This window comes from Leucoraja erinacea, chromosome 20 (genome assembly GCF_028641065.1).
Source record: "Leucoraja erinacea ecotype New England chromosome 20, Leri_hhj_1, whole genome shotgun sequence".
In the NCBI taxonomy this organism is placed as follows: domain Eukaryota; kingdom Metazoa; phylum Chordata; class Chondrichthyes; order Rajiformes; family Rajidae; genus Leucoraja; species Leucoraja erinaceus.
The window spans coordinates 8,641,868-8,667,260 of NC_073396.1; the positions used below are offsets into that span (position 1 = coordinate 8,641,868).

Sequence of the window (25,393 nt, forward strand, 5' to 3'; positions counted from 1 at the left end):
TCAGAATTTATGGGGAGAAGGCAGGAGAATGGGGTTAGGAGGGAGAGATGGATCAGTCATTATTGAATGGCGGAGTAGACTTGATGGGCCAAATACGCCTATCACTTATGCCTTATCCATCTTCTTCAGAGATACTGTCTGACACGCTGAGTTACTCCAGCACTTTGTGTCCTTCTAGACGTACGCTCCCCATCCATCATGAAGCTGAGGCGTGTACCTTTCTCGAGCAGACCTGCTTCATTACAATAGAGCCTGCTTCCCTCAACGAGGCCAATGTGGTTTCCTAGAGCATGATGCAGCAGTAACTACCGCAGTACAACCCCATTGCACCTTCTTCCCATTGGCCTGTGTTGGCTTTCCTTGGAATCTCCGGCTTCCTCCCACACTCCAAAGACTTACAGGTTTGTAGGTTCATTGGCTGGCTTGGTGCAATTGTAAAATTGTCCCCAGTGTGTGTGGGGTAGTGTGTGTGTGGGGTCACTGGTAGTGTAAGTGTGCGGGGATCACTGGTCAGCGCGGGCTCGGTGGGCTGAGGGGCTTGTCTCCGTGCTGCATCTCTAAACTAAACTAAACCAAAGCACCATTCAGTTTCCCAACCCTCGTAAAACAGTTGCTACAAAATTGAATTTCTAACCCAATTATGGGCAAATTGCTGGTAAATGGGATTAATGTTGGAAGGTACTTGATGGTCGGTACAGACATGTTTTACTGCTGTGTGATAGCATAACTCTTTCGACCAGACTTTCTACCAAAGTGTGTCCTTACCTTGGCCTCTATTTCATTGATTCTGGTATAATCCCCATTCTGACAGCTTTTGTTTGCTCGTTGAGGCTTGCGTTTCTCCACCTGGTACCTTGACGCCGCTGATCTGCCCGCGGCGTGTCTTGGCACAACTCTCTTCTTATTCAAAGGACGGACGGAAAATTTTGCCGGGTTTCTCAATCTCCACTTTTTTCCCGGATTCCTCGCTTGCTTGGGACTGTCCTTAAATGGAGTTTGCTTGTGACCAAATATCTTCTGTACGAGATGTTCCGCATTTTCCACCCGAACGCCAACCTGCGCACACGCACGCACACACACACGCGCGCACACACACACACACACACACACACACACACACACACACACACACACACACACACACACACACACGCACACACACACACACACACACACAGGGAGAGAGAAAGTATAACAGTCACTGCTCAGATGAAAGACACAGTTTTAGCGCCATGGTGGCACAATGCTGCCTTACAGCGCCAGGGACCCGGGTTCGATCATGACTATGGGTGCAGTCTGCACGGAGTTTGTACGTTCTCCCTGGGACCTCACGGGTTTTCTCAGGGTGCTTCGGTTTCCTCCCACAATCCAAAGAGGTGCAGGTTTGTAGGTTAGTTGGCTTCTGTAAATTGCCCCTAGTGTGTAAGGTGGAACTAGTGTATGGGGATCACCGGTCGTTGGGGACTTGGTGGGTCGACAGGCACAGCCGGGTGGTGGCCGGGGGAATGGCTACGGGTGGCGCCAGCATTCCGAGCCGGTGGTGAAATATGGTTTGTCTGTCCCCTATAGCCAAGAGGACACCGTGATAAAGGGGACACCATAAAAACCAAGGGTGTGGTGTATATTGAGCGATTAACTTCCAGCCAAAGATTCACCACCCTCTGGGTGAAGAAATGTCCTCACTTGAATGCTTGAAGGGTCAACCAATTACCTTGAGACTATTACACCCTTGTTCTAGACTTATCAGCAATTTCACATCATTGCAGTCAATAGAACTAGATATCTGTGGTGCTTAAAATTGGCAACTGCTCTTTTAACACTTGCTTGCAACCGCAAATCAACATTAACTCTGATTCCAGCACCTGCAGTTCCTTCCTGCACATTTTGCCTGTAAAATCTCCTCAAGGTATGACTACTTTGACGAATTTTAGCTTAGTTCTGTTTAGTTTTGAGATGCCGTGAAGAAACAGGCCCCTCAGCCCATTGAGTCCGCACCGACTAGCACCGACCCCCCCCCACCCACGTTAATACTATCCTACACACGCTAGGGATAATTTACAATTATACCAAGCCAATTAAATTGCAAACCTGTACGTCTTTGGAGCGCGGGAAGAAAACAAAGTTCTCAGAGAAAACCCACGCGGCCACGGGGAGAATGTACAAACTCCGTACAGACAGCGCCCGTAGTCGGGATCGAACCCGGGTCTCTGGGGCTGTGAGTGCTGTAAAGCAGCAACTCTACCGCTGCGCCACCATGGCACCCTCTCTCCTCTCACCGACGAAGGTTCTACAGCACCCTCTCTCGCAGCTCCTCCTCTGTGACTCCTCTTGCTCTCCAGCTGCACAACCACGTTTTATCATCGTTGCTGACTTTGATCTATCTTTTGGCAAATCTTTCGTCCATTTGTTCTATGTACCTTTTCATATCTCTTGGTTCCCTCTCCCCCGACTCTGGGTCTGAATCTTGACCCATTAACGTCACCTATTCCATTTTCTCCACAGATGCCGCCTGACCCGCTGAATTACTCCAGCTTTTTGTGTCCACCTTCTGATTCTTTCAAAGTCCACACGCGATTCTCATCACGAAAATGCTATTCTCTGCTGTCATGCTAACACCATATTTTTCCATCTTAAATCCCGGTGTCTGCATTTGCAAAGAAAACCTGTCAGTTTGGAATTATCATGCCAATAGCCAGTCTGTGGCATTTACTTTAGTTGCACAGTTGCTGACTCAGCAGTAAATTCCTGCACTCCACCCAAATCTAATTTTCATGCAAGAAGATTTATTAATCGAATATCTCAGGAGATTAACTAGTGGAATTTAACAGTGCAGACATTAATTAACCTTAGATTTGGAAAATATGCAACAGAAAGACTGATTAAACATGAGAGTTTAAAATTTTTAACTCCGAACTGCGGTTTCTGATTGCAGCAGTAACAGGAGACTTACTAAAATGAAAGGATATCTGTGAAGAGTTATAACTGGAAAACTAAAACCTGCATGCTTCAGTGCACCAGGGAATATTTTGGTATGTAAGTGCAAAAATAGAATCTATAGACCTTAGATAAACTCTCATTACCTTCAGATGGGGGAAAAAATACAAAATCAATTCATCGTTCCACTCATCACTGGATAGTTTTTCCTTCCGTGTGGTTAGTTTAGTTTAGTTTAGTTTAGTTTAGTTTAGTATAGAAATACAGCACGGAGACAGGCCCTTCGGCCCACCGGATCCGCTCCAACCAGCGACCCCCGCACATTAACACTATCCTACACACACACACATACTCGGGGCAATTTTTTATATATACCAAGCCAATTTACCTACAAACCCGTTCGTCTTTGGAGCGTGGGAGGAAACCGAAGATCTCGGAGAAAACCCATGTGGTCATGGGGAGAACGTACAAACTCCATACAGACAGCACCCGTAGTCGGGATCGAACCTGGGACTCTGGCAGCAACTCTACCGCTGTGCCACCTTTCTGTGCCTATCTTTCTTCATGCCACTTCATTACTTTACTTCTGTTAGTGAACAATTATCAGTGGCGGCGTGGTAGAGTTGCTGTCTTAAAGCGCCAGAGGCCCGGGTTCAATCTTGACTAAGGGATCTGTCTGTGCAGAATTTAGGCGCTCTCCCCGTGACCTGCGTGGGTTTTCTCTGGGTGCTCCGGTTGCCTCCCACACTCCAAAGACGTGCAGGTTTGTAGGTTAATTGGCTTGGTTTAATTGTAAATTAAGCCCCGTGTGTGTAGGATAGTGTTGGTGCTCGGAGATCGCTGGTCAGCATGGGCTCGGTGGGTCGAAGGGCCTGTTCCTGGACTGTACCTCTGATATAAAGCATATTGTAACAATGGCAGTGATGTTTGAGAGGCAGCACATGGAGGCAAGAATGGACCATTTTCTTCCCCGAGTCAACCATAGCAAGGCAAATTTGTACATTAACAGAGACATAATTCTCCAACCTGCTCAACGTGTATTATTGTTTTGGCTCTTCAGATAATCCAGCTTCAACAGGTGGTGGGTGGGAGGATGAGGTACAAAATTCTGGAAATTCCCACTACCTCTCAGAGTCCTAAAGATATTCAGTGTGGAAACAGTCCATTCGGCCCAACTTGCCCACGCCGACCAACATACCCACCTACACTTGTCCCACCTGCCTACGTTTGGCCCATGACGGGATCTTTGATCAAAGGTAACTTGCCTCCATGAGGTTGACTGCACGGCCCATCGCAAACACGGTGAGGTTTACCATTGCTGACCGAGGCAAGAAGGAACTTGGAGAGAAAACAAGGGCAGCTTCCATGTTTGCCCCGACAAAGACTGGCTCTGCAACAAAATGAAATGCAACAGTAAATATGAAAAGTATTCTTAAAAAACCATAGACAGACATAAAATGCTGCAGTAACTCAGCAGGTCAGGCAGCACCTCTGGAGAACATAGATAGGTGAGGTTTCAGGTCGGGACCCTTCTTAAATACCACGATTAAGTAGAAGCTCATCCTTCACATCATACTATTTTACATAACCAGGAATAAATGTCATCTATCCATTCCCTGCCTGGTCCACTGGGTTACTCCAGCACTTTTTACTAAAGATTCCAGCATCTGCAGTTCCTTGCGTCCCCAACAAACAATCATTTTGTCCAAGAAACAGAAACAATTCAGCTCCAGGAACATTTCGAGGTGTCTTGCTTCACTAATTGGGCAACACAGTGGCACAGCGGTAAAGTTGCTGCCTTCCCTTGTGACGGACCCTGTCTATGGGTGCTGTCTGTATGGAGTTTGCATGTTCTCCCTGTGACCACATGGGTTTTCTCCGGGTGCTCCGTTTCCTCCCAGAGCCCAAGGACGTACTGGTTGTTAGGTCAATTGACTCCGGTAAAAGTTGTAAATTGTCCCCAGTGTTAGTGTACGGGGTGATCAGCTGGTCGGCACGGACCGGATGGTGCTAATAGAAACATAGAAAATAGGTGCAGGAGTAGGCCATTCGGCCCTTCGAGCCTGCATCGCCATTCAATATGATCATGGCTGATCATCCAACTCAGTATCCTGTACCTGCCTTCTCTCCATACCCCCTGACCCCTTTAGCCACAAGGGCCACATCTAACTCCCTCTTAAATATAGCCAATGAACTGGCCTCAACTACCTTCTGTGGCAGAGAATTCCAGAGATTTACCACTCTCTGTGTGAAAAATGTTTTTCTCATCTCGGTCCTAAAAGACTTCCCCCTTATCCCTAAACTGTGACCCCTTGTTCTGGACTTCCCCAACATCAGGAACAATCTTTCTGCATCTAGCCTGTCCAACCCTTTAAGAATTTTGTACGTTTCTATAAGATCCCCCCCTCTATCTTCTAAATTCTAGCGAGTGCAAGCCGAGTCTATCTGGTCTTTCTTCATATGAAAGTCCTGACGTCCCAGGAATCAGTAACAATTACATTAATAATCACTGATAATGCTGCTCATTATCTAATTATCGTTAAAACAATTTTCTGTTCTTATATCTGTAGATAATAAGATTAGATTTTGTTCTCCGTGAATTGCAATACTGGATAATTGCAATAAATGAAAGATTTCACTGATCTGAGAAGAACCAACATTTTGGATCATAAATGTAAAAATTTGGTCACTTCCCCCAACGTTAACAAACGAGCTCAGAAAGTTCCGACTCTCACCAATCTTGGCAGTGAAGGTTGGAAACAACTGCATCAGCTCAACAATTGCAAGACGGCTGTAAACACATGGCTCTTGATTCCTATCATTCATCTCATCAAGTAGTAGCGGTCTTAAACAATCCAAGAACAGAAGATGCTGAAAGTACTCAGCAGCACAGATAGTGCCTGTGGATAGTGGAAGAGAATGAGCAATTCCAAGCCAACGACCTTCGTTTAGTTCAGCTTACTATCGTCATCATGTGTGTCGAGAAATAGTGAAAAGCTTTTGTGGGTGTGCTACCCCGTCGGGATAAAAAAAGTCTGTCTACTTAAACTATTGCAATATGGACAGACGCTACAGATCAGAACCAAAGTCTGGAATATAGATAGGATGATATTTGTAAAGAAAAATAATATACTGGTTACAGGCTCTCAGCTTCTTATGCTAGTGTAATTAATTATCACATCAACACGTCGGAAGAAGGATCTCGACCCGAAACGTCACCCATTCCTTCTCTCCAGAGATGCTGCCTGTCCCGTTGAGTTACTCCAGCTTTTTGTATCTATCTGGGGTATAATTAATTCTGGTAACATATATTTAGGTAACAGAGTATCTTTCAGCTTAGGGGGAAGAATTTCTTTAGTCAGAAGGTGGAGAGTGTATGGAATTAATTGCCACAGAAGGCTGTGGAGGCCAATGGATATTTTCAAGGCGGAGATTGGCGGATTCTTGATTAGTAAAGGGCCTGTCCCACTTTCACGATCTAATTCACAACCTTTTTTACTCGTGGCCATTTTTCATCATGCTCAAAATAACGCCCCGACCAACTTGATGCCACGAGGAGTACCTACCACTAGCCTCATGGCCTGCTACGACCTACCTACGACCTACCTACGACCTCCTACGACCATGCTGTGAGTACGAGTCATGGGCAAACTCGGCAGAGGTCATGAATTAGTTCGTGAATGTTCGACAGACCCTTAAGGGTGTCAGGGTTTATGGGGAAAAGGCAGGAGAATGGGGTTGAGTGGGAAAGATGGATCAGTCATGATTGGACTTGCCAGGTTAACTCGATGGGCTGAATAGCCTGATCCTGCTCCTATAGCATATGAACCTATTATGCACGTGTCTGATTTAGTTTTAAAAATAAATATCAATTAGTTTCACTTTCTCACATATACGATCCCCATCATTTCCACCTGTGACTGTAACGCAGTGAGATGTTGTCCTCTCAGGAAAGTCTTTTGAGTTAACAGGAGGTTTATCATTAGCGAATAACATATTTATTTCTCTCAATTGCTGATTGCACAATGATTTAATTTTGGGAAAAAACAGGCAGTGCATCTGGTACATTGGCAAATGTTTTTTTTTAATATTACAAAGGTTCCTTTTATAATGTTTCTTCCACTGGGACTGTTGTGTTCAAAACAAAATATCTTTTGGCTTGGAAAAGATTCAAGCAATATACAAGTCCAACTTCGCAGCTCATTTCAAAAATGTTTACACCATTTTCTTTCCAACAGTCTGCCAAATATAAAAGGACTTTTCTTTTTGGGGGGGGTGGGGGGCGGGGGGGCGGCACGGTGGCGCAGCGGTAGAGTTGCCGCCTTACAGCGCCAGTGACCTGGGTTCGATCCTGACTACGGGTGCTGTTTGTACGCAGTTTGTACGTTCTCCCTTTGACTGCGTGGGTTTTCTCCGGGTGCTCCAGTTTCCTCCCACATTGCAAAAATGTGCAGCTTTGTCAGTTAGTTGGCTTCTGTAAATTGTCCCTAGTGTGCGGGATAGAACTGGTGTATAAGTAATCACTGATCAGCATGGACTCAGTGGGCCGAAGGGCCTGTTTCCACTCTGTATCTCTAAAACGAAACTCTAAAATGCATCCCTGTATCCCTTCGTTATCACTTGTTTCCCGGCCAACATTAGACCATTGTGGACTCCACCCTTCCTTGGTCATCAGTCATCAGTCCTGCTGTGCTCTGGCCTCTTCTCACCTCCAGTTCCCTCCCCTCTACTCTCAGCCTGAAGAAGGGTCCCGACCCGAAATGTCACCCATCCCTTTTCTCCAGAGATGCTGCCTGACCCGCTGAGTTACTCCAGCACTCTGTGTCTACCTTTACTTACAAACTGCTCATTAGAATCCTAAAGTCGCCCAAAAGCACTAATTAACCGCACTGCTTGTTAATTCTAAGTTACACTTTTACACGGCATGATATGTTGTCATGGGTTCTATAACTCCACAAATGGGAATGATCCTTCAATTACACTCAACAGACATCACCTTTAAATTAACTGCTCCAACACATTGGCAAAGTACCTGACAGGAAAGTGGCATCCATGTACGATGAATATTTCCAGTGTTCCAGGTCAAAGTCTTGGCTGATGATATAACTTGGAAGAGAGTCCCTCAGCTGCTGTTTGAGAGGGTCGCTGGTGTCCATTAGTTGCGATAAATGGGTCCACACAAACGAGCCCACTGGCAAGATAAAATTGATTGCTTAAAGGATGATTCAACGTGCAAACGCACACACTGCACCGCTCAACAAATATATCATTCATTCATAGCAAGCTCACTCCGGGAATGCTTCGTTCAATCTCTGAATTTTGCTCAATTAAGTAAAAGAGCAGAAACGTTTTAAAACATATTGATGGTTTTTCCCTCACGGTGGCGCAGCTGTAGAGTTGCTGCCTCACAGCGCCAGAGAACCAGGTTCGATCCTGACTACGGGTGCTGTCTTTACGGAGTTTGTCCGTTCTCCCGATGACCTGCGTGGGGTTTTCTCCGGGTGCTCCGGTTTTATCCCACACTGCAAAGACGTGCATGTTTGTAGGCTAATTGGCTCGGTGTAATTGTAAATGGACCCTAGCGTGTCGGATAGCGTTAGTGTACGGGGATCGCTGGTCGGCGCAGGCTCTGTGGGCTGATGGGCTCGTCTCCGTGCTGTATCTCTAAACTAAACGAAATAGTGGATGACGGCTTTCAAAATGGAAACAAAAGGAAACTGTCACCAAAAATAAACGGTGGAGGTCATTTGGCTATCAATTCTATTTTTAGAAATAAATTTGAATTCAGTATAAACATGAAGTGCTTAAGTAGCTCAACGGGTTAGGCAGAAACTGTGGAGGCAATGGACAGGTGAGGTTTCGGGTCGGGACCCTTCCTCAGACTGATTGTAGGAAGGGGAAGAACACTGGAAAAGAGGTGGGTCCCCAGCCAAACTGTTACTGATCCATTCTTTCCACAGATGCTGCCTGACCTGCTGGGATCCTCCAGCACTTTGTATTTTGCTCAAGATTCTAGCACCTGCAGTTACTCGTGAATTCTTGGATTCAATTTTTACCCGATTAATGGAGATGAAATATGGTCATTCTAAAAGTATTCTAAGCTGCATTGCCACAAGGTGCCAACTATACCAGATAAGGGAGAGAAGTTATTTAAAGACTGAGGTGCGAAAGAATTTCTTCCCTTAGAGGGAGGTGAGTCTTTGGAATTCCCTACGAAAGAAACTTGTTGAATCTAGAATATAGGAGACATTTAAGAAGGAGGAAGGTAAATTTGTGAAAAGTTTTGGAATTGAAGACAATGGTGAACTGGTACAGAAAGGGGAGCTGAGGGATAGGACAGATCATATTGATTGGCAGGGCAGGCACAAGGGGTGAAGTGACCATCTCTTGTATTTATTTTCTTGTGTTCAAGTAAGGCCTCCTGTAGCTTCAAGCACATTGACAAGGCAATAATCCCAATAGGGACAAGGGAGAGATTGAGCCTAGTGTACCGGAAAATACCTGGCTCTTCCCCATCTTCAGCGGAAGGCCTGGATAGAGTGGATGTGGGGAGGATGTTTCCAATAGTGGGAGAGTCTAGGACCAGAGGCCATAGCCTCAGAATAAAACGGCATACCATAAGGAAGGAAATGAGGAGGAATTTCTTTACTCAGAGGGTGGTGAATCTGTGGAATTATTTGCCACAGAAGGCTGTGGAGGCCAAGTCAATGGATATTTTTAAGGCTGAGATTGATAGATTCTTGATTAGTACGGGCGTCAGGGTTTCTGGGGAGAAGGCAGGAGAATGGGGTTGCGAGGGAAAGATAGATCAGCCACGATTGAATGGCGGTGTGGACTTGATGGGCCGAATCCTTGAAGTTATGAATTTATGAAGACTGCAACTTGCTCAGATATAAAAATATTTAAACTCCAAATGTACCCCAAATTTAAAATTATGGAAACAATATATCGGCATAAATGTATTATAAAACCAAAGTGTCAGACTTAGTCAGTTTTCTTAATAGGTAGAAGCTTCTTGTAACCTTTCCACAATTACATGTTTAAACAATCAGATTTTTACTTAACACTAATGCATTTAACACATTGCTTCAATTTATAGCATAAAGGATTCAATAAACTTGCAAATTAACACTAATTCGAACAAAATGTTCATCGTTCAAGGCGGCACCGTGCCTTACAGCGTTTGCACCACCCATGACCCGGGTTCGATCCCGACTACGGGTGCGGTCTGTACGCAGTTTGTACGTTCTCTCCGTGACCACGTGAGTCTTCCCTGAGATCTTCGGTTTCCTCCCACACACCAAATCCATACAGGTTTGTAGGTTAATTGGCTTGGTATAAGAGTAAATTGTCCCTAGTGTGTGTAGGATAGAGTTGATGTTCGGGGATCGCTGGTTGGTGCGGACTCGGTGGGCCGAAGGGCCTGTTTCTGCGCTGCATCTCTAAACTAAACTAAACTCATCAGTCAGGAAATTGGGTATGGAACTTGCAACATCAACAGTAAGGAACTATGCATAAAAGTTGGGTATACATATGTATAGAAGTTGGGTCGTTATATTAGACATTGGCACGGAGCATTGTGCACAGTTTTGGTCACTCTGCCCCAGGAAAGATGCCATTAAGTTGGGAAGAGTATTGAGGAAGAAGGGGCACTCAAGCTACAGAGAGAGGTTGGACAAACTTGGACTTTATTCCTTGGAGCGCAGGAGTCTAAGGGGTGATCTTATGGAGGTGTATAAAATAATAGGGTGAATTCACAGTGTGTTTTTTTTACCCAGGTAGGGGGATCAAGAACTAGAGGGCATAGGTTTAAGGTGAGAGGGGAAAGATTTAATAAGAACCTGAAGGGCAACTTTTCCCACACAGAGGATGAAGGGTACATGGAACGAGCTGCCAGAGGAAATAGTTGAGGCAGGTACAGCAATATTTTTGGGCGAGTACATGCATAGGAAAGGTTTTGAAGAATGTGGGTCTTGCTCAGATGGGGCATTTTGGTCAGCGTGGATGAGTTGGGCTAAAGGGCCTCTTTCTATGTTCCGTGACAGTGACTAAAAACAATGACACTGTTCAGAAGTTTTAATTACAGCATCCATTATCTCAAGAACGTCATTCAGAATAATAAAAATAGCCAATAAATGTTACCCTACCGAGCATTGAGCGCAAAAACAATTCTTTGTCAATAATATTATAAAGAATATTAAAGTCTCTAAATGTAAAAAGCACCAATTAACAATAAGGTGATGTGATAATGATATAACTGCATGATATCTCTTTCCTGGAAGTCTTATTAGAAATTATGCATAATGTTCTCAAGAAATGCTCAACATCAAATTGCAAAGTGTGTCAACATCCCAACCTTGACTGGATCTTTCTTTCCGTAGAGTCAGGCCAACTATTTCGAACAGTTGTTCACTGGGGCATTTCATTAATATGGAGTATGCCGCGATTCGGAGCTCTGCATCTTCGCCCATCGTCTGATACAGTTGAACTAACGCAGTACGCTAAAAGCACAAACAGCATCGATGAGATGAGGTACCACATCAGGCAAACAAGACAAAAGGTGCCGTAGATTTTGCATTAAACTTCCAATCATTTTTGCGCACTTTAGACTTTGGAGTTACATACGCGTTCCCTCGGCGATCACCCCGTAAACCAGAACTGTCCAAAACACACTAGGGACAATTTACAATTTTAACCCAAGCCAATGAACCTATAAAACCTGCACGTCTTTGGAGTGTGGGTGGAAACCGGAGCACCTGGAGAAAACCCACGCAGGTCATGTGCAGAATGTACAAACTCCGTATAGACAGCACTCGTCGTCAGGATCGAACCCGAGGCCCTTGCGCTGTGAGTCAGCAGCTCTACCGCTGCGCCACTGTGCCGTGCTTATTTTTTTTTTTAAGTAAACAAAATTGAATCATAGTTGAAAAATCCCTCGCATTAGGGTTGCACAGAGAAATAACCCACTGTGAATGTCTCCTTACATCAAATTCGCAGGGAATTCGTCGGAAAGCATAAACCGCAGCCAGTCGCACTTGTAGCAGGTTGGTGTTGGACTGCACGCACTTGTTTAGCGTCGGGATCAGCGTGCTTGCAGCGAGCCCTGCATTTCCAATGGCTTTCAAGGACAGCAGCACCTGGGGATTGTACAAACACAGAGCTCGTATCATTACTGGCTCAAACAACAAAATAAATATCAGACGGTGATTGTGCTCACACGAAAAAGTTTGTTCAGTTTCTGTTCTGAACATTGCAATGATGTATCTATTGGATAAATATATTGGATATATATATTGAGATGATATTTATATGATATTTATATATATATATATATATATTTATCATATAAATATCATCTCCAAACCTATCCTATATTATATATATATATATATATATATATATACACATGTGTGTGTGTGAGTGTGTGTGTGTGTGTGTATATTTGTGAGTATGTGTTCGCTGGAGAACACACACACACACTGAACTTTTTTTCTCTCTCATTTATTATACTGTTTACAGTGTACTATGTTTACATATTCTGTTGTGCTGCTGCAAGTAAGGATTTCATTGTTCTATCTGGGACATACGACACTCTTGGCTCTCTCTTGAAATTTGCCAGACTGTCTTGTTTCCCAAGGGCGTCCCCGGTGACAAAGCATCTCGCTGGCCAATGTTATAGAGTGATACAGTGCGGAAACAGGCCCTTTGGCCCAACACTGGCCAACACGTCCCAGCTACACTAGTCCCACCTGCCAGCGTTTGTCCCGTCTCCCTCCAATGCATGTCTAACTGTTTCTTAAACGTTGGAATAGTCCCAGCCTCAACTACCTCCTCTGGCAGCTCGCTCCATACACCCACCACCCTTGGTGTGAAAAAGTTACCCCTCAGATTCCTATTCAATCTTTTCCCCTTCACCTTAAACCTATGTCCTCTGGTCCTCGATTCACCTACTCTGGGCAAGAGACACTGTGCATCTACCTGATCTATTCCTCTCATGATTTTGTACACCTCTATAATATTAGCCCTCGCCCTCCTGCGCTCCAAGGTATAGAGCCACTGCCTACTCAACCTCACCCTATAGCTCAGACCCTCTAGTCCTGGCAACATCCTCGTAAATCTTCTCTGTACCCTTTACAGCTTGACGACATCTTTCCTATAATTTGGTGCCCAGAACTGAACGTGATACTCTAAATCAGAAAGTTAGCTACGCTGAGCTGATGCAGCTAGTGAGAGGTTGGCATGGATTTCTGGAACACTGTCAGTGGAGAGCAGGGGAAATGTTCACCTAAACTGAACCTATCCTGCAAATATCCTCAGGGAAACCTGTTTGTGGCCATCACACCAACAGCAACCGGCAGAACAGAGGAAGGACTGTGTCGGAAGGAACAGCAGATCGACACAAAATGCAACATATAATCCTCCAACATTTTCGCCACCTCCAACGGGATCCCATCACAGGCCACATCTTCCCATCTCCTCCCATTTCTGCTTTCCATAGAGACCATTCCCTCCGTAACTCCCTGGTTAATTTGTCCCTTCCCACCCAAACCACCCCCTCCCCGGGTACTTTCCCTTGCAACTGCAGGAAATGCGACACTAGTCGCTTTAGCTCCCCCGTCGACACCATCCAAGGACCCAAGCAGTCTTTCCAGGTGAGGCAGAGGTTCACCTGCACCTCCTCCAAACCTCATCTATGGCATCCGCTGTTCCAGGTGTCAACCTCTTTACATCGGTGAGACCATGCACTAAATGATATTTCCTTATCATATACATCTGTAGGATGTAATTGGGTTGATTGTAATCATATATTGTCTTTCTGCTGTCTGGATAACACACAACAAAAGATTTTCACCCCGGTACAGGTGACAATAAACTAAATGGAACAGAACTGATATTTGGATAGCCTGGAAGTTTGCCATCTAGTGTTGCGTAAGGGAACCCACTGATTCTCACCATTGAGCCGTTTCATTCTCTCTTTCTGGATACCAGGAGGCATCAGGCAAACGCACTGTTGCTGGGATTGTAAGTTTCATCCCTGTATGTTCCCAGCTCACAAGGGGAAAATCTTAATTCAAGTGTCCGCTCACACCAGACTATAGAACATACCTTGACTTCACTATGAAAATACAAGTGACCCATGGTGGTCGGGGTGCGACTGGTCCTTGATTACGCTGCTGGCCTTGCCGAGGCAGGGCGAGGTGTAAATGGAGTCAATACAAGGCAGGTTGGTTTGTGTGACGGTCAAACTCTGATGGTCAACTGTGGGTCCCTTGCATACTTTTGATGGACTATTTAACCTCAGTCTTTATTCTATTTAAATCATTTAATTTTAAACAATTCTATCAGGTCTCCTCTTAACCTCATCCACATTATCCTGAGAATTTTTTATTTTTTTAAAATAAGACACAGAGGAGCAGAATGAGGCCATTCAGCCCATCAAGGCTATTCTGCCATTCAGTCATGGCTGATCTATTTCACCCTCTCCAACCCATGTTGATGGGATCTTGCAAGAACTGAGTCTGAAGAAGCTGCCTCAGTTTACGTGGGCGGCACGGTGGCGCAGCAGTAGAGTTGCTGCCTTACAGCGGTTGTAGCGCTGGGGAACCAGGTTCGATCCCGACAATGGGTGCTGTCTATGACATGGGTGCTGCCACGTGACTGCGTGAACTTTCTCCGAGATCTTCGGTTTCCTCGCACACTCCAAAGACGTACAGGTTTGTAGGTTAATTGGCTTGATATGAAAATTGTAAATTGTACCTAATGTGTCCCTAGAAGGGGAGTGTAAAGGGCCTGTCCCACGAGCATGCGATTGCTTGCAGCAAGCGCGACCAAACCGGAAGCGGGGGCCGCGCGGAGGTCGAGTGAGTGACGTGAAGTTCGAGCGAAGTCCGCGGGAAGTTCGCGCGTGACGTACGTGCCATGATGCTGCGTTTGGCGTCGGGACGCTGCGTATGCCCGTCGAGGCGGTGCGTACAGCGTTGAGGCGGCTGTGGGCCAGCAGGCCATTGCCACGCGGAATTTTTGAACACTGTCAGTTTTTCGGAGCCCCATGCGATGTCGGAACCAGCTCCACACAACTCTATACAGCTCCGGCGATCGAAGTGGGACCGGCCCCGCGAGGCCCTACGGCTCAAGCGACCACGTTAGGTTGCGCTTGCCGCATGCAGTCGCATGCTCGTGGGACAGGCCCTTTAGTGTGCGGGGATCGCTGGTCGGTGCAGACTCGGTGGGCCGAAGGGCCTGTTTCTACGCTGTTTCTCTAAACTAAACTAAAAGGGCCAGACAGATAAATAATTTCAAAAAGAAGGTGGACAAAAATGCTGGAGAAACTCAGCAGTCGAGGCAGCATCTATGGAGCGAAGGAAATAGGCAACGTTTCGGGTTGAAACCCTTCTTCAGACTTGGTTGAATAATGTCTAACCCATCAAACGGTTAAACATTGATGGCGTTCTGAGGGGTAGAAGACCAGAAGCCATTCTGTGAGACCTTCGAGCAAACTTTACTGGAATGTTTAGATTGTTTTATTTAAGTCAGAACATGCCATATTCATTCTTCACCTTCTCCATGTATCATTTCCTGTAGACTTGACATTTGTGAGGCCCATGCATGGTTTTTCTAGCAAGCATAAACTTTGACTAATATTACTTTTTGCTTCCTGGGCCTCTGAAGTATGACAACTACAACCAGAAGGGAAGGACTTTCTACACAAAGTTAAATCCACCTAAATGTAAACAAATTGAGAATTGCTCTCTGGAGCTGACCTTTATGTAACTGAGGATGAGGAAAATGAGGAAAATGACGTGATCCATTTATAAATCTCTACAAATATTTCAAACTGCAAAGGCATGGGGATTCTTCTGTTGGTAAGCACTGTTGTATCTGAACATTCCTACTTATTATAACACAAAGTAGCCATTCGGCCCATCCGATTCATGCCGGATACCAGCAAAAAGAATGCTGGCCGTTCAGTCCGCCTTCACTTTGTTGCACTGTAACCTTGCAACTTATTCTCTCCCACATACAGCAACACAATCTTCAATGAAGGTTAAATAATAAAAAAAGCGGTGGCTGTGAAAACAAGGAACTGCAGATGCTGATTTAAAAAAAAAAAGACAAAGTGCTGGAGTAACTCCGCATGTCAGGCAGCATCCCTGGGGAACCCAGATAGATGAAGTTTTGAGTTGGGGCACTTCATCGGACCAAATATAATGGTGTGATATCCGATTAATACTCTACCATTTTTCAATTTAATTGTTATTGTGCTTTCTCGATTTTGCTGTAAATCTGTGCTCTTAATTTTATTGAATATTGTAAATTATTCCCATATTTCCATAATACAAGCCTCTTAAAAATTGTTTCCTTAATATGGAACGTAGCTCAAAGTATTTAATAGATTCTATTATGTACACATGTACTGCAAAGTACACTGCCTCAGCAAGGCCACCAACATAATCAAGGACGAGTGTCACCTCAGTCACTCTCTCTTCTCCCCTCTCCCATCAGGCAAAAGATGCAGACATTTGAAAACTTCTGATGCAGAGACAGAGACAGTTTCTTCCCGGCCGTTATCAGGCAACTGACCCATCCTATCAACAACTAGAGAGAGCTACCATCTACCTCATTGGAGACCCTTGGACTAACTTTAATCGGACTTCTGCTGGACTTTATCTTACACTAAGCGTTATACCCTTTATCCTGTGTCTGTACACTATGGACAACTCCATTGTATTCATGTACAGTCTATCCACTAACTGGATAACACACAACAAAAAGATTTTCACTGTACCTTGGTACATGCGACAATAAACCAAACTAACTAGCAAATCCGTTCATAGTGTTAATGGGGCAGAATTAGACGTTAACATAGAAAGACCTCCTTCCAACTGTTGAATGCAAGATATTCCTACCTGTAATAAAACAGAAAATGCTGGAAACACTCAGCGGGTCAGGCAGCATCTGTGGAAAGAGAAACACAGTTAACATTTCAGGTCAAAGATCCCTTGTCAGACCCTCGTGGGAGTGTTTCCAGCATTTTGTGTTTCAGATTTAGATTTGCATTTGCACATTCCTACCTTTTCACGTTTCACGGGTTCCCGAGCTTTACAGTTTCCTTGAACGTGGGTTTCCAGAATCCGCATGAACCTCTGCACCTCGGCTACTGCTTGGCATCTTCTGTGCTTCGAGCAAAAGTTATGAAGCAGTGAAGAAGCTCCGAGAAACGTCTGTCTGCTTGCATCTGGTGATTCCATCAAAGCCTGCAAATAAAAGCCCGTAAGATTCACAAGCCAAGGTATTCCACTGTAAATGAAGATTAATAGTCACACACATTTCACCCATTCCTACTCTCCTTCCAAGATTGTAGACAAAAGTGCTGGAGAAACTCAGCGGGTGTGGCAGCATCTATGGAGCGAAGGAAATAGGCAACTTTTGCCTATTTCCATAGATTCTACCTTCGATTTTCCAGCATCTGCAATTCCTTCTTAAACACTCCTTTCAAGAATTCTGTGTTACTGTTCAATAATGCTGCCCTACTCATTTTAACTCAATCCAATACAGTACACAAGACAGCAACTTACCCTGTCAGAATATGCAAGAATACCTCAACAATGCCAATCACCACCACCCCCCCCGGACACTTATTATTTTTTTATTCAAATCGTTTGCTATGTCGCTCTTCAAGGGAGATGCTAAATGCATTTCGTTGTCTCTGTACTGTACACTGACAATGACAATTAAAATAGAATCTGAATCTGAATCTGAAGCTAATTAATTTAGTTTAGAGATACAGCGCGGAAACATGCCCTCCGGCCCACCGGGTCTCCGCCGATCCAACAATCCCCGCACATTAACACTATCCAACACCCGCTAGGGACAATTTTTACATTTACCAAGCCAATTAACCTGCAAACCTGTACGTCTTTGGAGTGTGGGAGGAAACCGAAGGTCTCTGAGAAAACCCAAGCAGATCACGGGGAGAACGTACAAACTCCGCACAGACAGCACCCGTAGTCGGGATCGAACCCGAGTCTCTGGCTCTGCATTCGCTGTAAGGCAGCAACTCTACCGCTGCGCCACCGTGACTGTCCTAAACCGCAACTAATTGTTCTAGTTGGAGCTTAGTTTTATCTTTAGTTCAATTTGTTAAAGCATGATGCTATTAATACTAATTAAAGAAGAAGGTTTAAAAGTTTGCTCCAAGAAAAATAACCATACAATAACAATGTCTTGCAGTGAAATTCAAACTCTCCCTCCCTTAATTCAAGATGGTTTGTTGCCTGTCTGGTCCCATCTGTACATAGTTCTTGAGCCCATTATATAGAACATAGAACAGGCCCTTCGGCCCACAATGTCTGTGCCGAACACGATGCCAAGACCATCTCTTATCTACCTGAACATAACCTATATCAGTCCATTCCCTGCATGTCCGTATGCCTCTCCACATCTTCAAAATGCCACTATCATATCTACTTCAACCATCACCCGCCTGGCAACACATTCCAGGCATTCTCCACCATTATTTGTGTACAAAACATGTCCCGCACAATTCCTTTAAACTTTGCCCAACTCACTTTAAAGCTGTATGGCCGTCTCTTCCTGCCTCAGTGTTGGTCTAGCAAGTGACACCACTGTATAAATTATAATTAAGAGTGGGTAACTTGAATTTGCCTGGATAGCTGCGTTCCCATCAAAAAAGCAGCTTTTCAAAATGTTGTCTTCTGCAGTCGATTGTTTTAATATGGCCCCCCTTTGCATTAAGTCGTCAAACACTATCTTCTCATAGAGTCATAGAGTGATACAGTATTGAAACAGACCATTTGGCCCAACTTGTCCCAGCTACACTAGTCCCACCTGCCTGCGTTTGGCCCATATCCCTCCAAATCTGTCCTACCCATGTATCTAATGTCTAACTGTTACTTAAATTTTGGGACAGTCCCTGCCTCAACTACCTCCTGTGACAGCTCGTTCCATACACCCATCACCCTTTGTGTGACCTTTCTCACACAACAATTTTACAGCATATCAAAAGTATAAATAACGTCACAATTGAAAGCAACTTCTCACAGTGATTGTGGTGACCATCGACGCTGTTGGCTCTGGGATGAAAGCCAAGGACCACAGAAAGGTGTCCGTCCTATCTTTATCCAGCTCTTCGGACAGAATGAGTTCCGTCAGGAAACTGATGCACGCTTCGGTTCCACAGGCTGGTAAAGTGTCCATCAAAGGCTGCCTGGAAATGCACAGAGCACAGTGTGAGTTAAATAGAACAGTAGAACTAATAGGATGATGTTTCAATCCCTGTAGTAAGTCGGCCCTCTTTGGCAGTGGGATTGGAGTGGTGAAAGGTCGGGTAGGCACGTCATCAGGGTCATCAGGTGGGCACCCTCCTTCTTTAATGTTTCATTGATAAGCCCACGACGTCTCCAGCGGGTGCAACGGTGATACCTGGCACCCCAGGCAAACCCACCTCAGCTCCATACCTCCTGTCCTTCCTTTTAATCCAAAGCCAATTGCTGCTTTCTTCTGCTGAATTTGGCAACGACTTGATTGCTGGTTGGAGGGAACTTCCCTGTCCGACGTCTCTGAGCAGAATCATATTTAGTTTAAGAAGGAACTGCAGATGCTGGGAGATCGAAGGTACACAAAATTGCTGGAGAAACTCAGCGGGTGCAGCAGCATCTATGGAGCGAAGAAAACAGGTGACGTTTCGGGCCGAAACCCTTCTTCAGACCACCCCCCATCAGTCTGAAGAAGGGTTTCGGCCCGAAACGTCGCCTATTTTCTTCGCTCCATAGATGCTGCTGCACCCGCTGAGTTTCTCCAGCAATTTTGTGTACCTTCATATTTAGTTTAGTTTAGTTTAGAGATACAGCATGGAAACAGATCCTTCGGCCCACCGAGTCCACGCCGACCAGCGACCCCACCCCCCCCCTACTCTAACACCACCCTACACACTAGGGACAATTTACAATCGGTACCAAAGCCAATTAACCCACAAACCTGTACGCCTTTGAAGTGTGGGAGAAAACCGGAGCGCCCGGAGAAAACCCACGCAGTCACCGTGGAGAATGTACAAACTCCGCACAGACAACACCCGTGGTCAGGATCGAACCTGGGTAAGGCAGCAACCCTACCTCTGCGCCACAGTGCCTCCCTATGTGGGAGCAAAGCGTAGAACCCAGAGATTGTATTTTCTTTTGTAGCAGCGGAAGGGGAGTTTAATTAACACAAAGTTTAAAACCGGTAAACTTTGGAAGTTGTTTTCTAAATTCTTTGAAGGGGAGTTAGGAATACTGCTGCACTTCAGGTCAACTTGGAGTCTTTGATAACTGTGTAACTGGTTGGTCTCTGAGTCTGGCCTACAACAATGCACTCTGCCAACAACAGTGCACAAGTTCCAACGAGTCAGTGTTATCAATGAACAATACTGACAAAATGCAGAACGTCTAAAACACAAGGGAAAGTCTAATAATATTGGTTGAGTAACGTCTACTGGCCAGGGTGGATTTTTTTGAATTAGCTATCCTGGCACACATCTTTATGTAGTGTGACCGTATATCGAGAGCTTAGATGTGCTAACCACAGTGAATTCATGTGTGTGCACACGCTAATCTTCATGCTTGACTTTCCAGTACGTTTTGCCAGGGTTTTTTTTTGTAGACAAAATGGTGCCAGAACACACCATTAACAAATATAAAGTCTCATTGGATGAGAAAATGAAACAATGCTGTTCAACTTTTTAGCGGTGTCGGTACTCCATACCGAAGCAAACCGTCACAAAAGAAATCAAGGAAGAGTCATACAGCGTGGAAGCAGGCCCTTCAGCCCAACTTGCCCTCACCGACCAACATGTCCCATCCACATTAGTTCCACCTGCCTGCGTTCGGTTCATATCCCTCTGAACCTGTCCTATCCATGCACCTGTCTAAATGTTTCTTAAACGTTGTGATAGTCCCCGTCTCAACCACCAAACCCAGCAGCTCATTGCAGACACCCACCACCCTTTGAGTGAAAAGGTTGCCCCTCAGGTTCCTATTTAATCTTTCCCCCCCTCTGGTTCTTTGTATTGTATTGTATTGTATTCAAATTTATTGTCATTGTCTCAATTAGAGACAACAAAATGAATTTCCCTTTACAGTCAGTATCATAAAAATAATAAAATAATAAATAATAAAACATATTAAAAATAAAATAGAATTAAAAAAAAAGCACAAACACAGAAAGCCCACGACACAACATAATACAGTGGCGCCAAGGTGAGGAAGGCACCAAAGTCCAGCCAGCCTCCCCTCCAATCTTCCCAGATGTTCACCCGTGGTCGGGGCCTTCCGAGCACCCGCAGTCGCCGCCCCGGGCTCTCTGATGGAACGCCGACGCCGAACCCTGACGGTGAAAATCCTCCTCAGCGGCCCGGACCTCTTCTTGATTCCTCTCCTCTGGGCAAGAGACTCTGTGTGTCTACCCGATGATGTGATAGGAATCCTACTTTTCTTCATTTGATATCACTAACTTTGAAGTCTATTCCCCACAACTAAATGGAGGTGTAGGAAGGAACTGCAGATGCTGGTTTAAACTGAAGATAGACCCAAAAAGCTGGAGTAACTCAGCGGGACAGGCAGCAATTTTATACCTTTGTGACTTTGGTGCACCTTTGTGCTAAATGTTATACTGTTTATCCTTTATCATTGCACCTTTATCATGGGAGGCCTGATTGTATTCATGCACAGACACTTTTCGACTGGATAGCATGCAAACAAATGCTTTTCACTGTACCTCGGTACACGTGACAATTATACACAAACAAGAGATTTGGTGAAAGGACACAAAATGCTGGAGTAACTCAGCGGGTTAGGCAGCATCTCCGGAGAACACAGAGTAATTGGAAGGAGGAGGGTCTCGACCCGAAACGTGCATCAGGTCATATGGTGATAAGGGATAGGAGTAGAATGAGGCCATTCGGCCCATCAAGTCTACTCCGCCATTCAATCATGGCTGATCTATCTCTCCATCCTAACCCAATTCCCCTGCCTTCTCTCCTTAACCTCTGACACCTGTACTAATCATTAACCAGTCTGTGTAGTTCTTTGTATTTAAATCTAGAGATTTTTGGTGAAGTTGCACACTGGAAACACTCAGCGGGTCGGGCAGCTTATGTGGAGAGAGAAGCAGTTAATGTTGCAGTCCAGGATCCTTCATCAAAACAAAGGCACCTGGATATGCTGTGAATGGAGGGATAAGAATCACACGCATGTAGAAGGGGTTGGCTCAACGTGGCATTGGACATTGGAAGCCAAAGGGCCTGTTCCTGTCCTGTGCTGTTCTATGTTCTATGAGTTAATCCTTTTTTCCAGTTGGTTGAAAGATAACAGTTGGATGGTTGTGGTTACAGAATCATTAAGCAGGTACGGTAAAGAAGATGACCGCTGAGACATTACCACGATAGAAACATAGACAATAGGTGCAGGAGTAGGCCATTCTGCCCTTCGAGCCAGCACCGCCATTCAATATGATCACAGCTGATCATCCAAAATCAGTGCCCCGTTCCTGCTTTCTCCCCATATCCCTTGATTCCGTTAGCCCTCAGAGCTTCTTCTTCTTGCCTATGGCATGCACAGTCTAAAGTTGTCAGACAACTTGTTCTGTTTGATCTTCTGTTTGTGCACGCCAAGTTGGAGCACATGAAGGTCCCCCCCCCCTTAAGAGTTAAATCTAACTCTCTCTTGAAAACATCCATTGAATTGGCCTTCACTGCCTTCTATGGCAGAGATTTCCACAAATTCACAACTCTCTGGGCGAAAAGGTTTTTCCTCATCTCAGTCCGAAATGGCCTACCCCATATGCTTTAACTGTGGCCCCCGATTCTGGACTCCCCCAACATCGGGAACATTTTTCCTGCGTCTAGCCTGTCCAACCCCTTAAGAATTGAGGGACTTGTTTTCACTCTCATTGGATTATGTTTCTTTATTTTTTCTAGACCTATTTCGCTAAACTAAACTAAAACTAAAATATGCAGGTACACAAAAAAGCTGGAGAAACTCAGCGGGTGCAGCAGCATCTATGGAGCGAAGGAAATAGGCAACGTTTCGGCCCGAAACGTTGCCTATTTCCTTCGCTCCATAGATGCTGCTGCACCCGCTGAGTTTCTTCAGCTTTTTTGTGTACCTTCGATTCTCCAGCATCTGCAGTTCCTTCTTAAACACTAAAATATGCAGGATGTGTCCTGTTGAATCCTTAAGGTTCTTTTAGTGTCTCAAGTCCCACAATGGCTTCCAAGAGGCAAGCATAAATCTAACTCTCTCTTGAAATCATCCAGTGAATTGGCCTCCCCTGCCTTCAGTCTTGTACATATATCTCTCACACACGGCTTGAGAGATACTGGCAAACGCACGAACGTTCACTCCTCACCAACGGGAAGAAATTGTTTTCTACGAAAGGCCACAAACTTAAAAATATTTGGATAACTCTGAGCTGGATGCTGTGGTTAGCAATCTGTTGACTGTTAACCATGAAGAAAGGTGCCAATAAAGGCCTGCAGAAGTCGGTGTGTAGGTTCCCTTTCCCAATGCCACTGCCTGTGAACTACATGGAATCTCAATCACCCAGACACAGTAACGTTACCGTATATAGGGGGCGGTTGGTTACGAAGAAGAACTGTCACGGGCAACAAAAAGACTGTGATCAGCACAATGTTTAACGTGTTTTAGATAGCGCACCATATACCCACATCACAAAGACGTGCAGATTTGTAGAGTAATTGTCCTCTGTAAATTGCCCCTAGTGCGTCAGGAGTGGATGAGAAAGTGGGATAACACAGAACTGGTGTGAACGAGTGTTCGATGGGCAGCGAGGACTCGGTGGGCAAAGGGACTGTTTCCAGGCTGGGTCTCTAAAACCAAAACCAATCACCGAGAGAAGGAGAATGCACAAACGACACACAGACTATGCCCGAGGGCAAAGTTGAACCGGGGTCTCTGGCGCTGTGAGGCTGCAGCTCTTTTAACAGCAGCACATTGTGGAACACAATCCTGCTGCAATCTCCCAGCAGCTACACTGGGGAACACGTGCCAAGATGGCAATTCCTAAAGTGATAGGAGTAGAATTAGGCCATTCGACCTATCGAGTCTACTCTGCAATTCAATCATGGCTGATCAATCTCTCCCTCTTAACCACATTCTCCTGCCTTCTCCCCTGTCTGACACCTGTACTAATTGGGCTTTCTATGTCGCGACAAGCTCCCCTTAAGAGTTTTATCGTTCATTCATTCTCACCCAAACCCCCCGTTGCAAGTCCCAGGCAGAATACACACACACTAGATAAATGCAGAGGGCAACCTTTTTATTCCATAGTCTAATCAAGGTAGGGGACACAGTAAACCTTGCCAACTTGCGGCCTTATTAGTTTCTGCCTTACAGCGGCAGAGACCCGGGTTCGATCCCAACTACGGTTGCCTGTCTACTGTACGGAGTTTGTACGTTCTCCCCGTGACCTGCGTTAAGGTTTTCTCCGAGACCTTCGGTGGCCTCCCACACTCCAAAGACGTTGTGTAGGTTTGTCGGTCAATTAGGCTTGGTGTAAATGTAAAATTGTCCTTAGTGTGTGTAGGGTAGGCTTGGTGTGCGGGGATCGCTGGTCGGCGCGGACTCGGTGGGCCGGAGGGCCTGTTTCCGCGCTGTATCTCGAAACTGAAAACCAACCTAAAGACTGCGGAGCACCCCATTCCGTGCGCCACAAACACGCACACAGCTGCAGTACGTGCCAGCACAATACTGTTCCTGCACAACGTTTATTTTATCCATGTACGCTTGGGCCCATCTGCTGCCAAGAATTAGAAGGTGCACTGCTCTTAAACCAATTTATAAATGCAAGTCTTTCATTCTTTCACAGTTTCTAAATGAATGTTAAGCAGTCAAGCTTAAATCTACACAGGGCTTCGATCCAGTTTCATCTCCTCTGTCAGAACTACCCATTGAATATAAGCAGCATGGATTATTTAACATTGCTTGGAATATTAGCCCGTCACCCTCTGGTCAGCCGATTGGTTTCGATTCCCTAGGGAACATCCTTAGTTGAAACAATGGAATAGTCGCTGTTTTCTCAGCCAAAAATAGAGAAGAAAAAAATGTTAAATAATGTCTAATGGTTATATCAAAAAATATCCACCAACCATAGAACTAATTTTCAACTTGATGGGTTGAAAGGATTAATATATTTAAAAGTACAGACTGTGACGGTTAGCATTACCTATCCCTACTTTATGAGTCTTTAATTTCTTGCTGCATTCAGTGCCACACTTGCCAGGAAATTATATAAAGATCTCTTTATAATTTATAATTTGAGCCTCCCGTCAGGTTCCTGGTCTCGGATGATGGTATAATGTTGAGTCTGGTTTAGTTTAGATGAGTTTAGATCATATATGATTCGAGTAGAATTAGGCCATTCGGCCCATCGTGTCTACTCTGCC

General features: G+C 45.1%; 1 protein-coding gene across 1 annotated transcript in view; it reads right to left on the reverse strand.

Moving 5' to 3' along the window:
- Positions 1-25,393, reverse strand: part of LOC129706733 (uncharacterized) — a 228,101-nt gene that overhangs the window by 141,201 nt on the left and 61,507 nt on the right. Inside the window, exons 10-16 of the mRNA XM_055651166.1 lie at positions 18,997-19,162; positions 17,007-17,189; positions 11,919-12,071; positions 11,291-11,435; positions 7,967-8,125; positions 4,200-4,324; positions 766-1,056 (exon numbers count right to left, since the gene is read on the reverse strand). Of these exons, the coding sequence (XP_055507141.1) occupies positions 766-1,056; positions 4,200-4,324; positions 7,967-8,125; positions 11,291-11,435; positions 11,919-12,071; positions 17,007-17,189; positions 18,997-19,162 (1,222 nt within the window). The remainder of the gene's footprint in view (positions 1-765; positions 1,057-4,199; positions 4,325-7,966; positions 8,126-11,290; positions 11,436-11,918; positions 12,072-17,006; positions 17,190-18,996; positions 19,163-25,393) is intronic.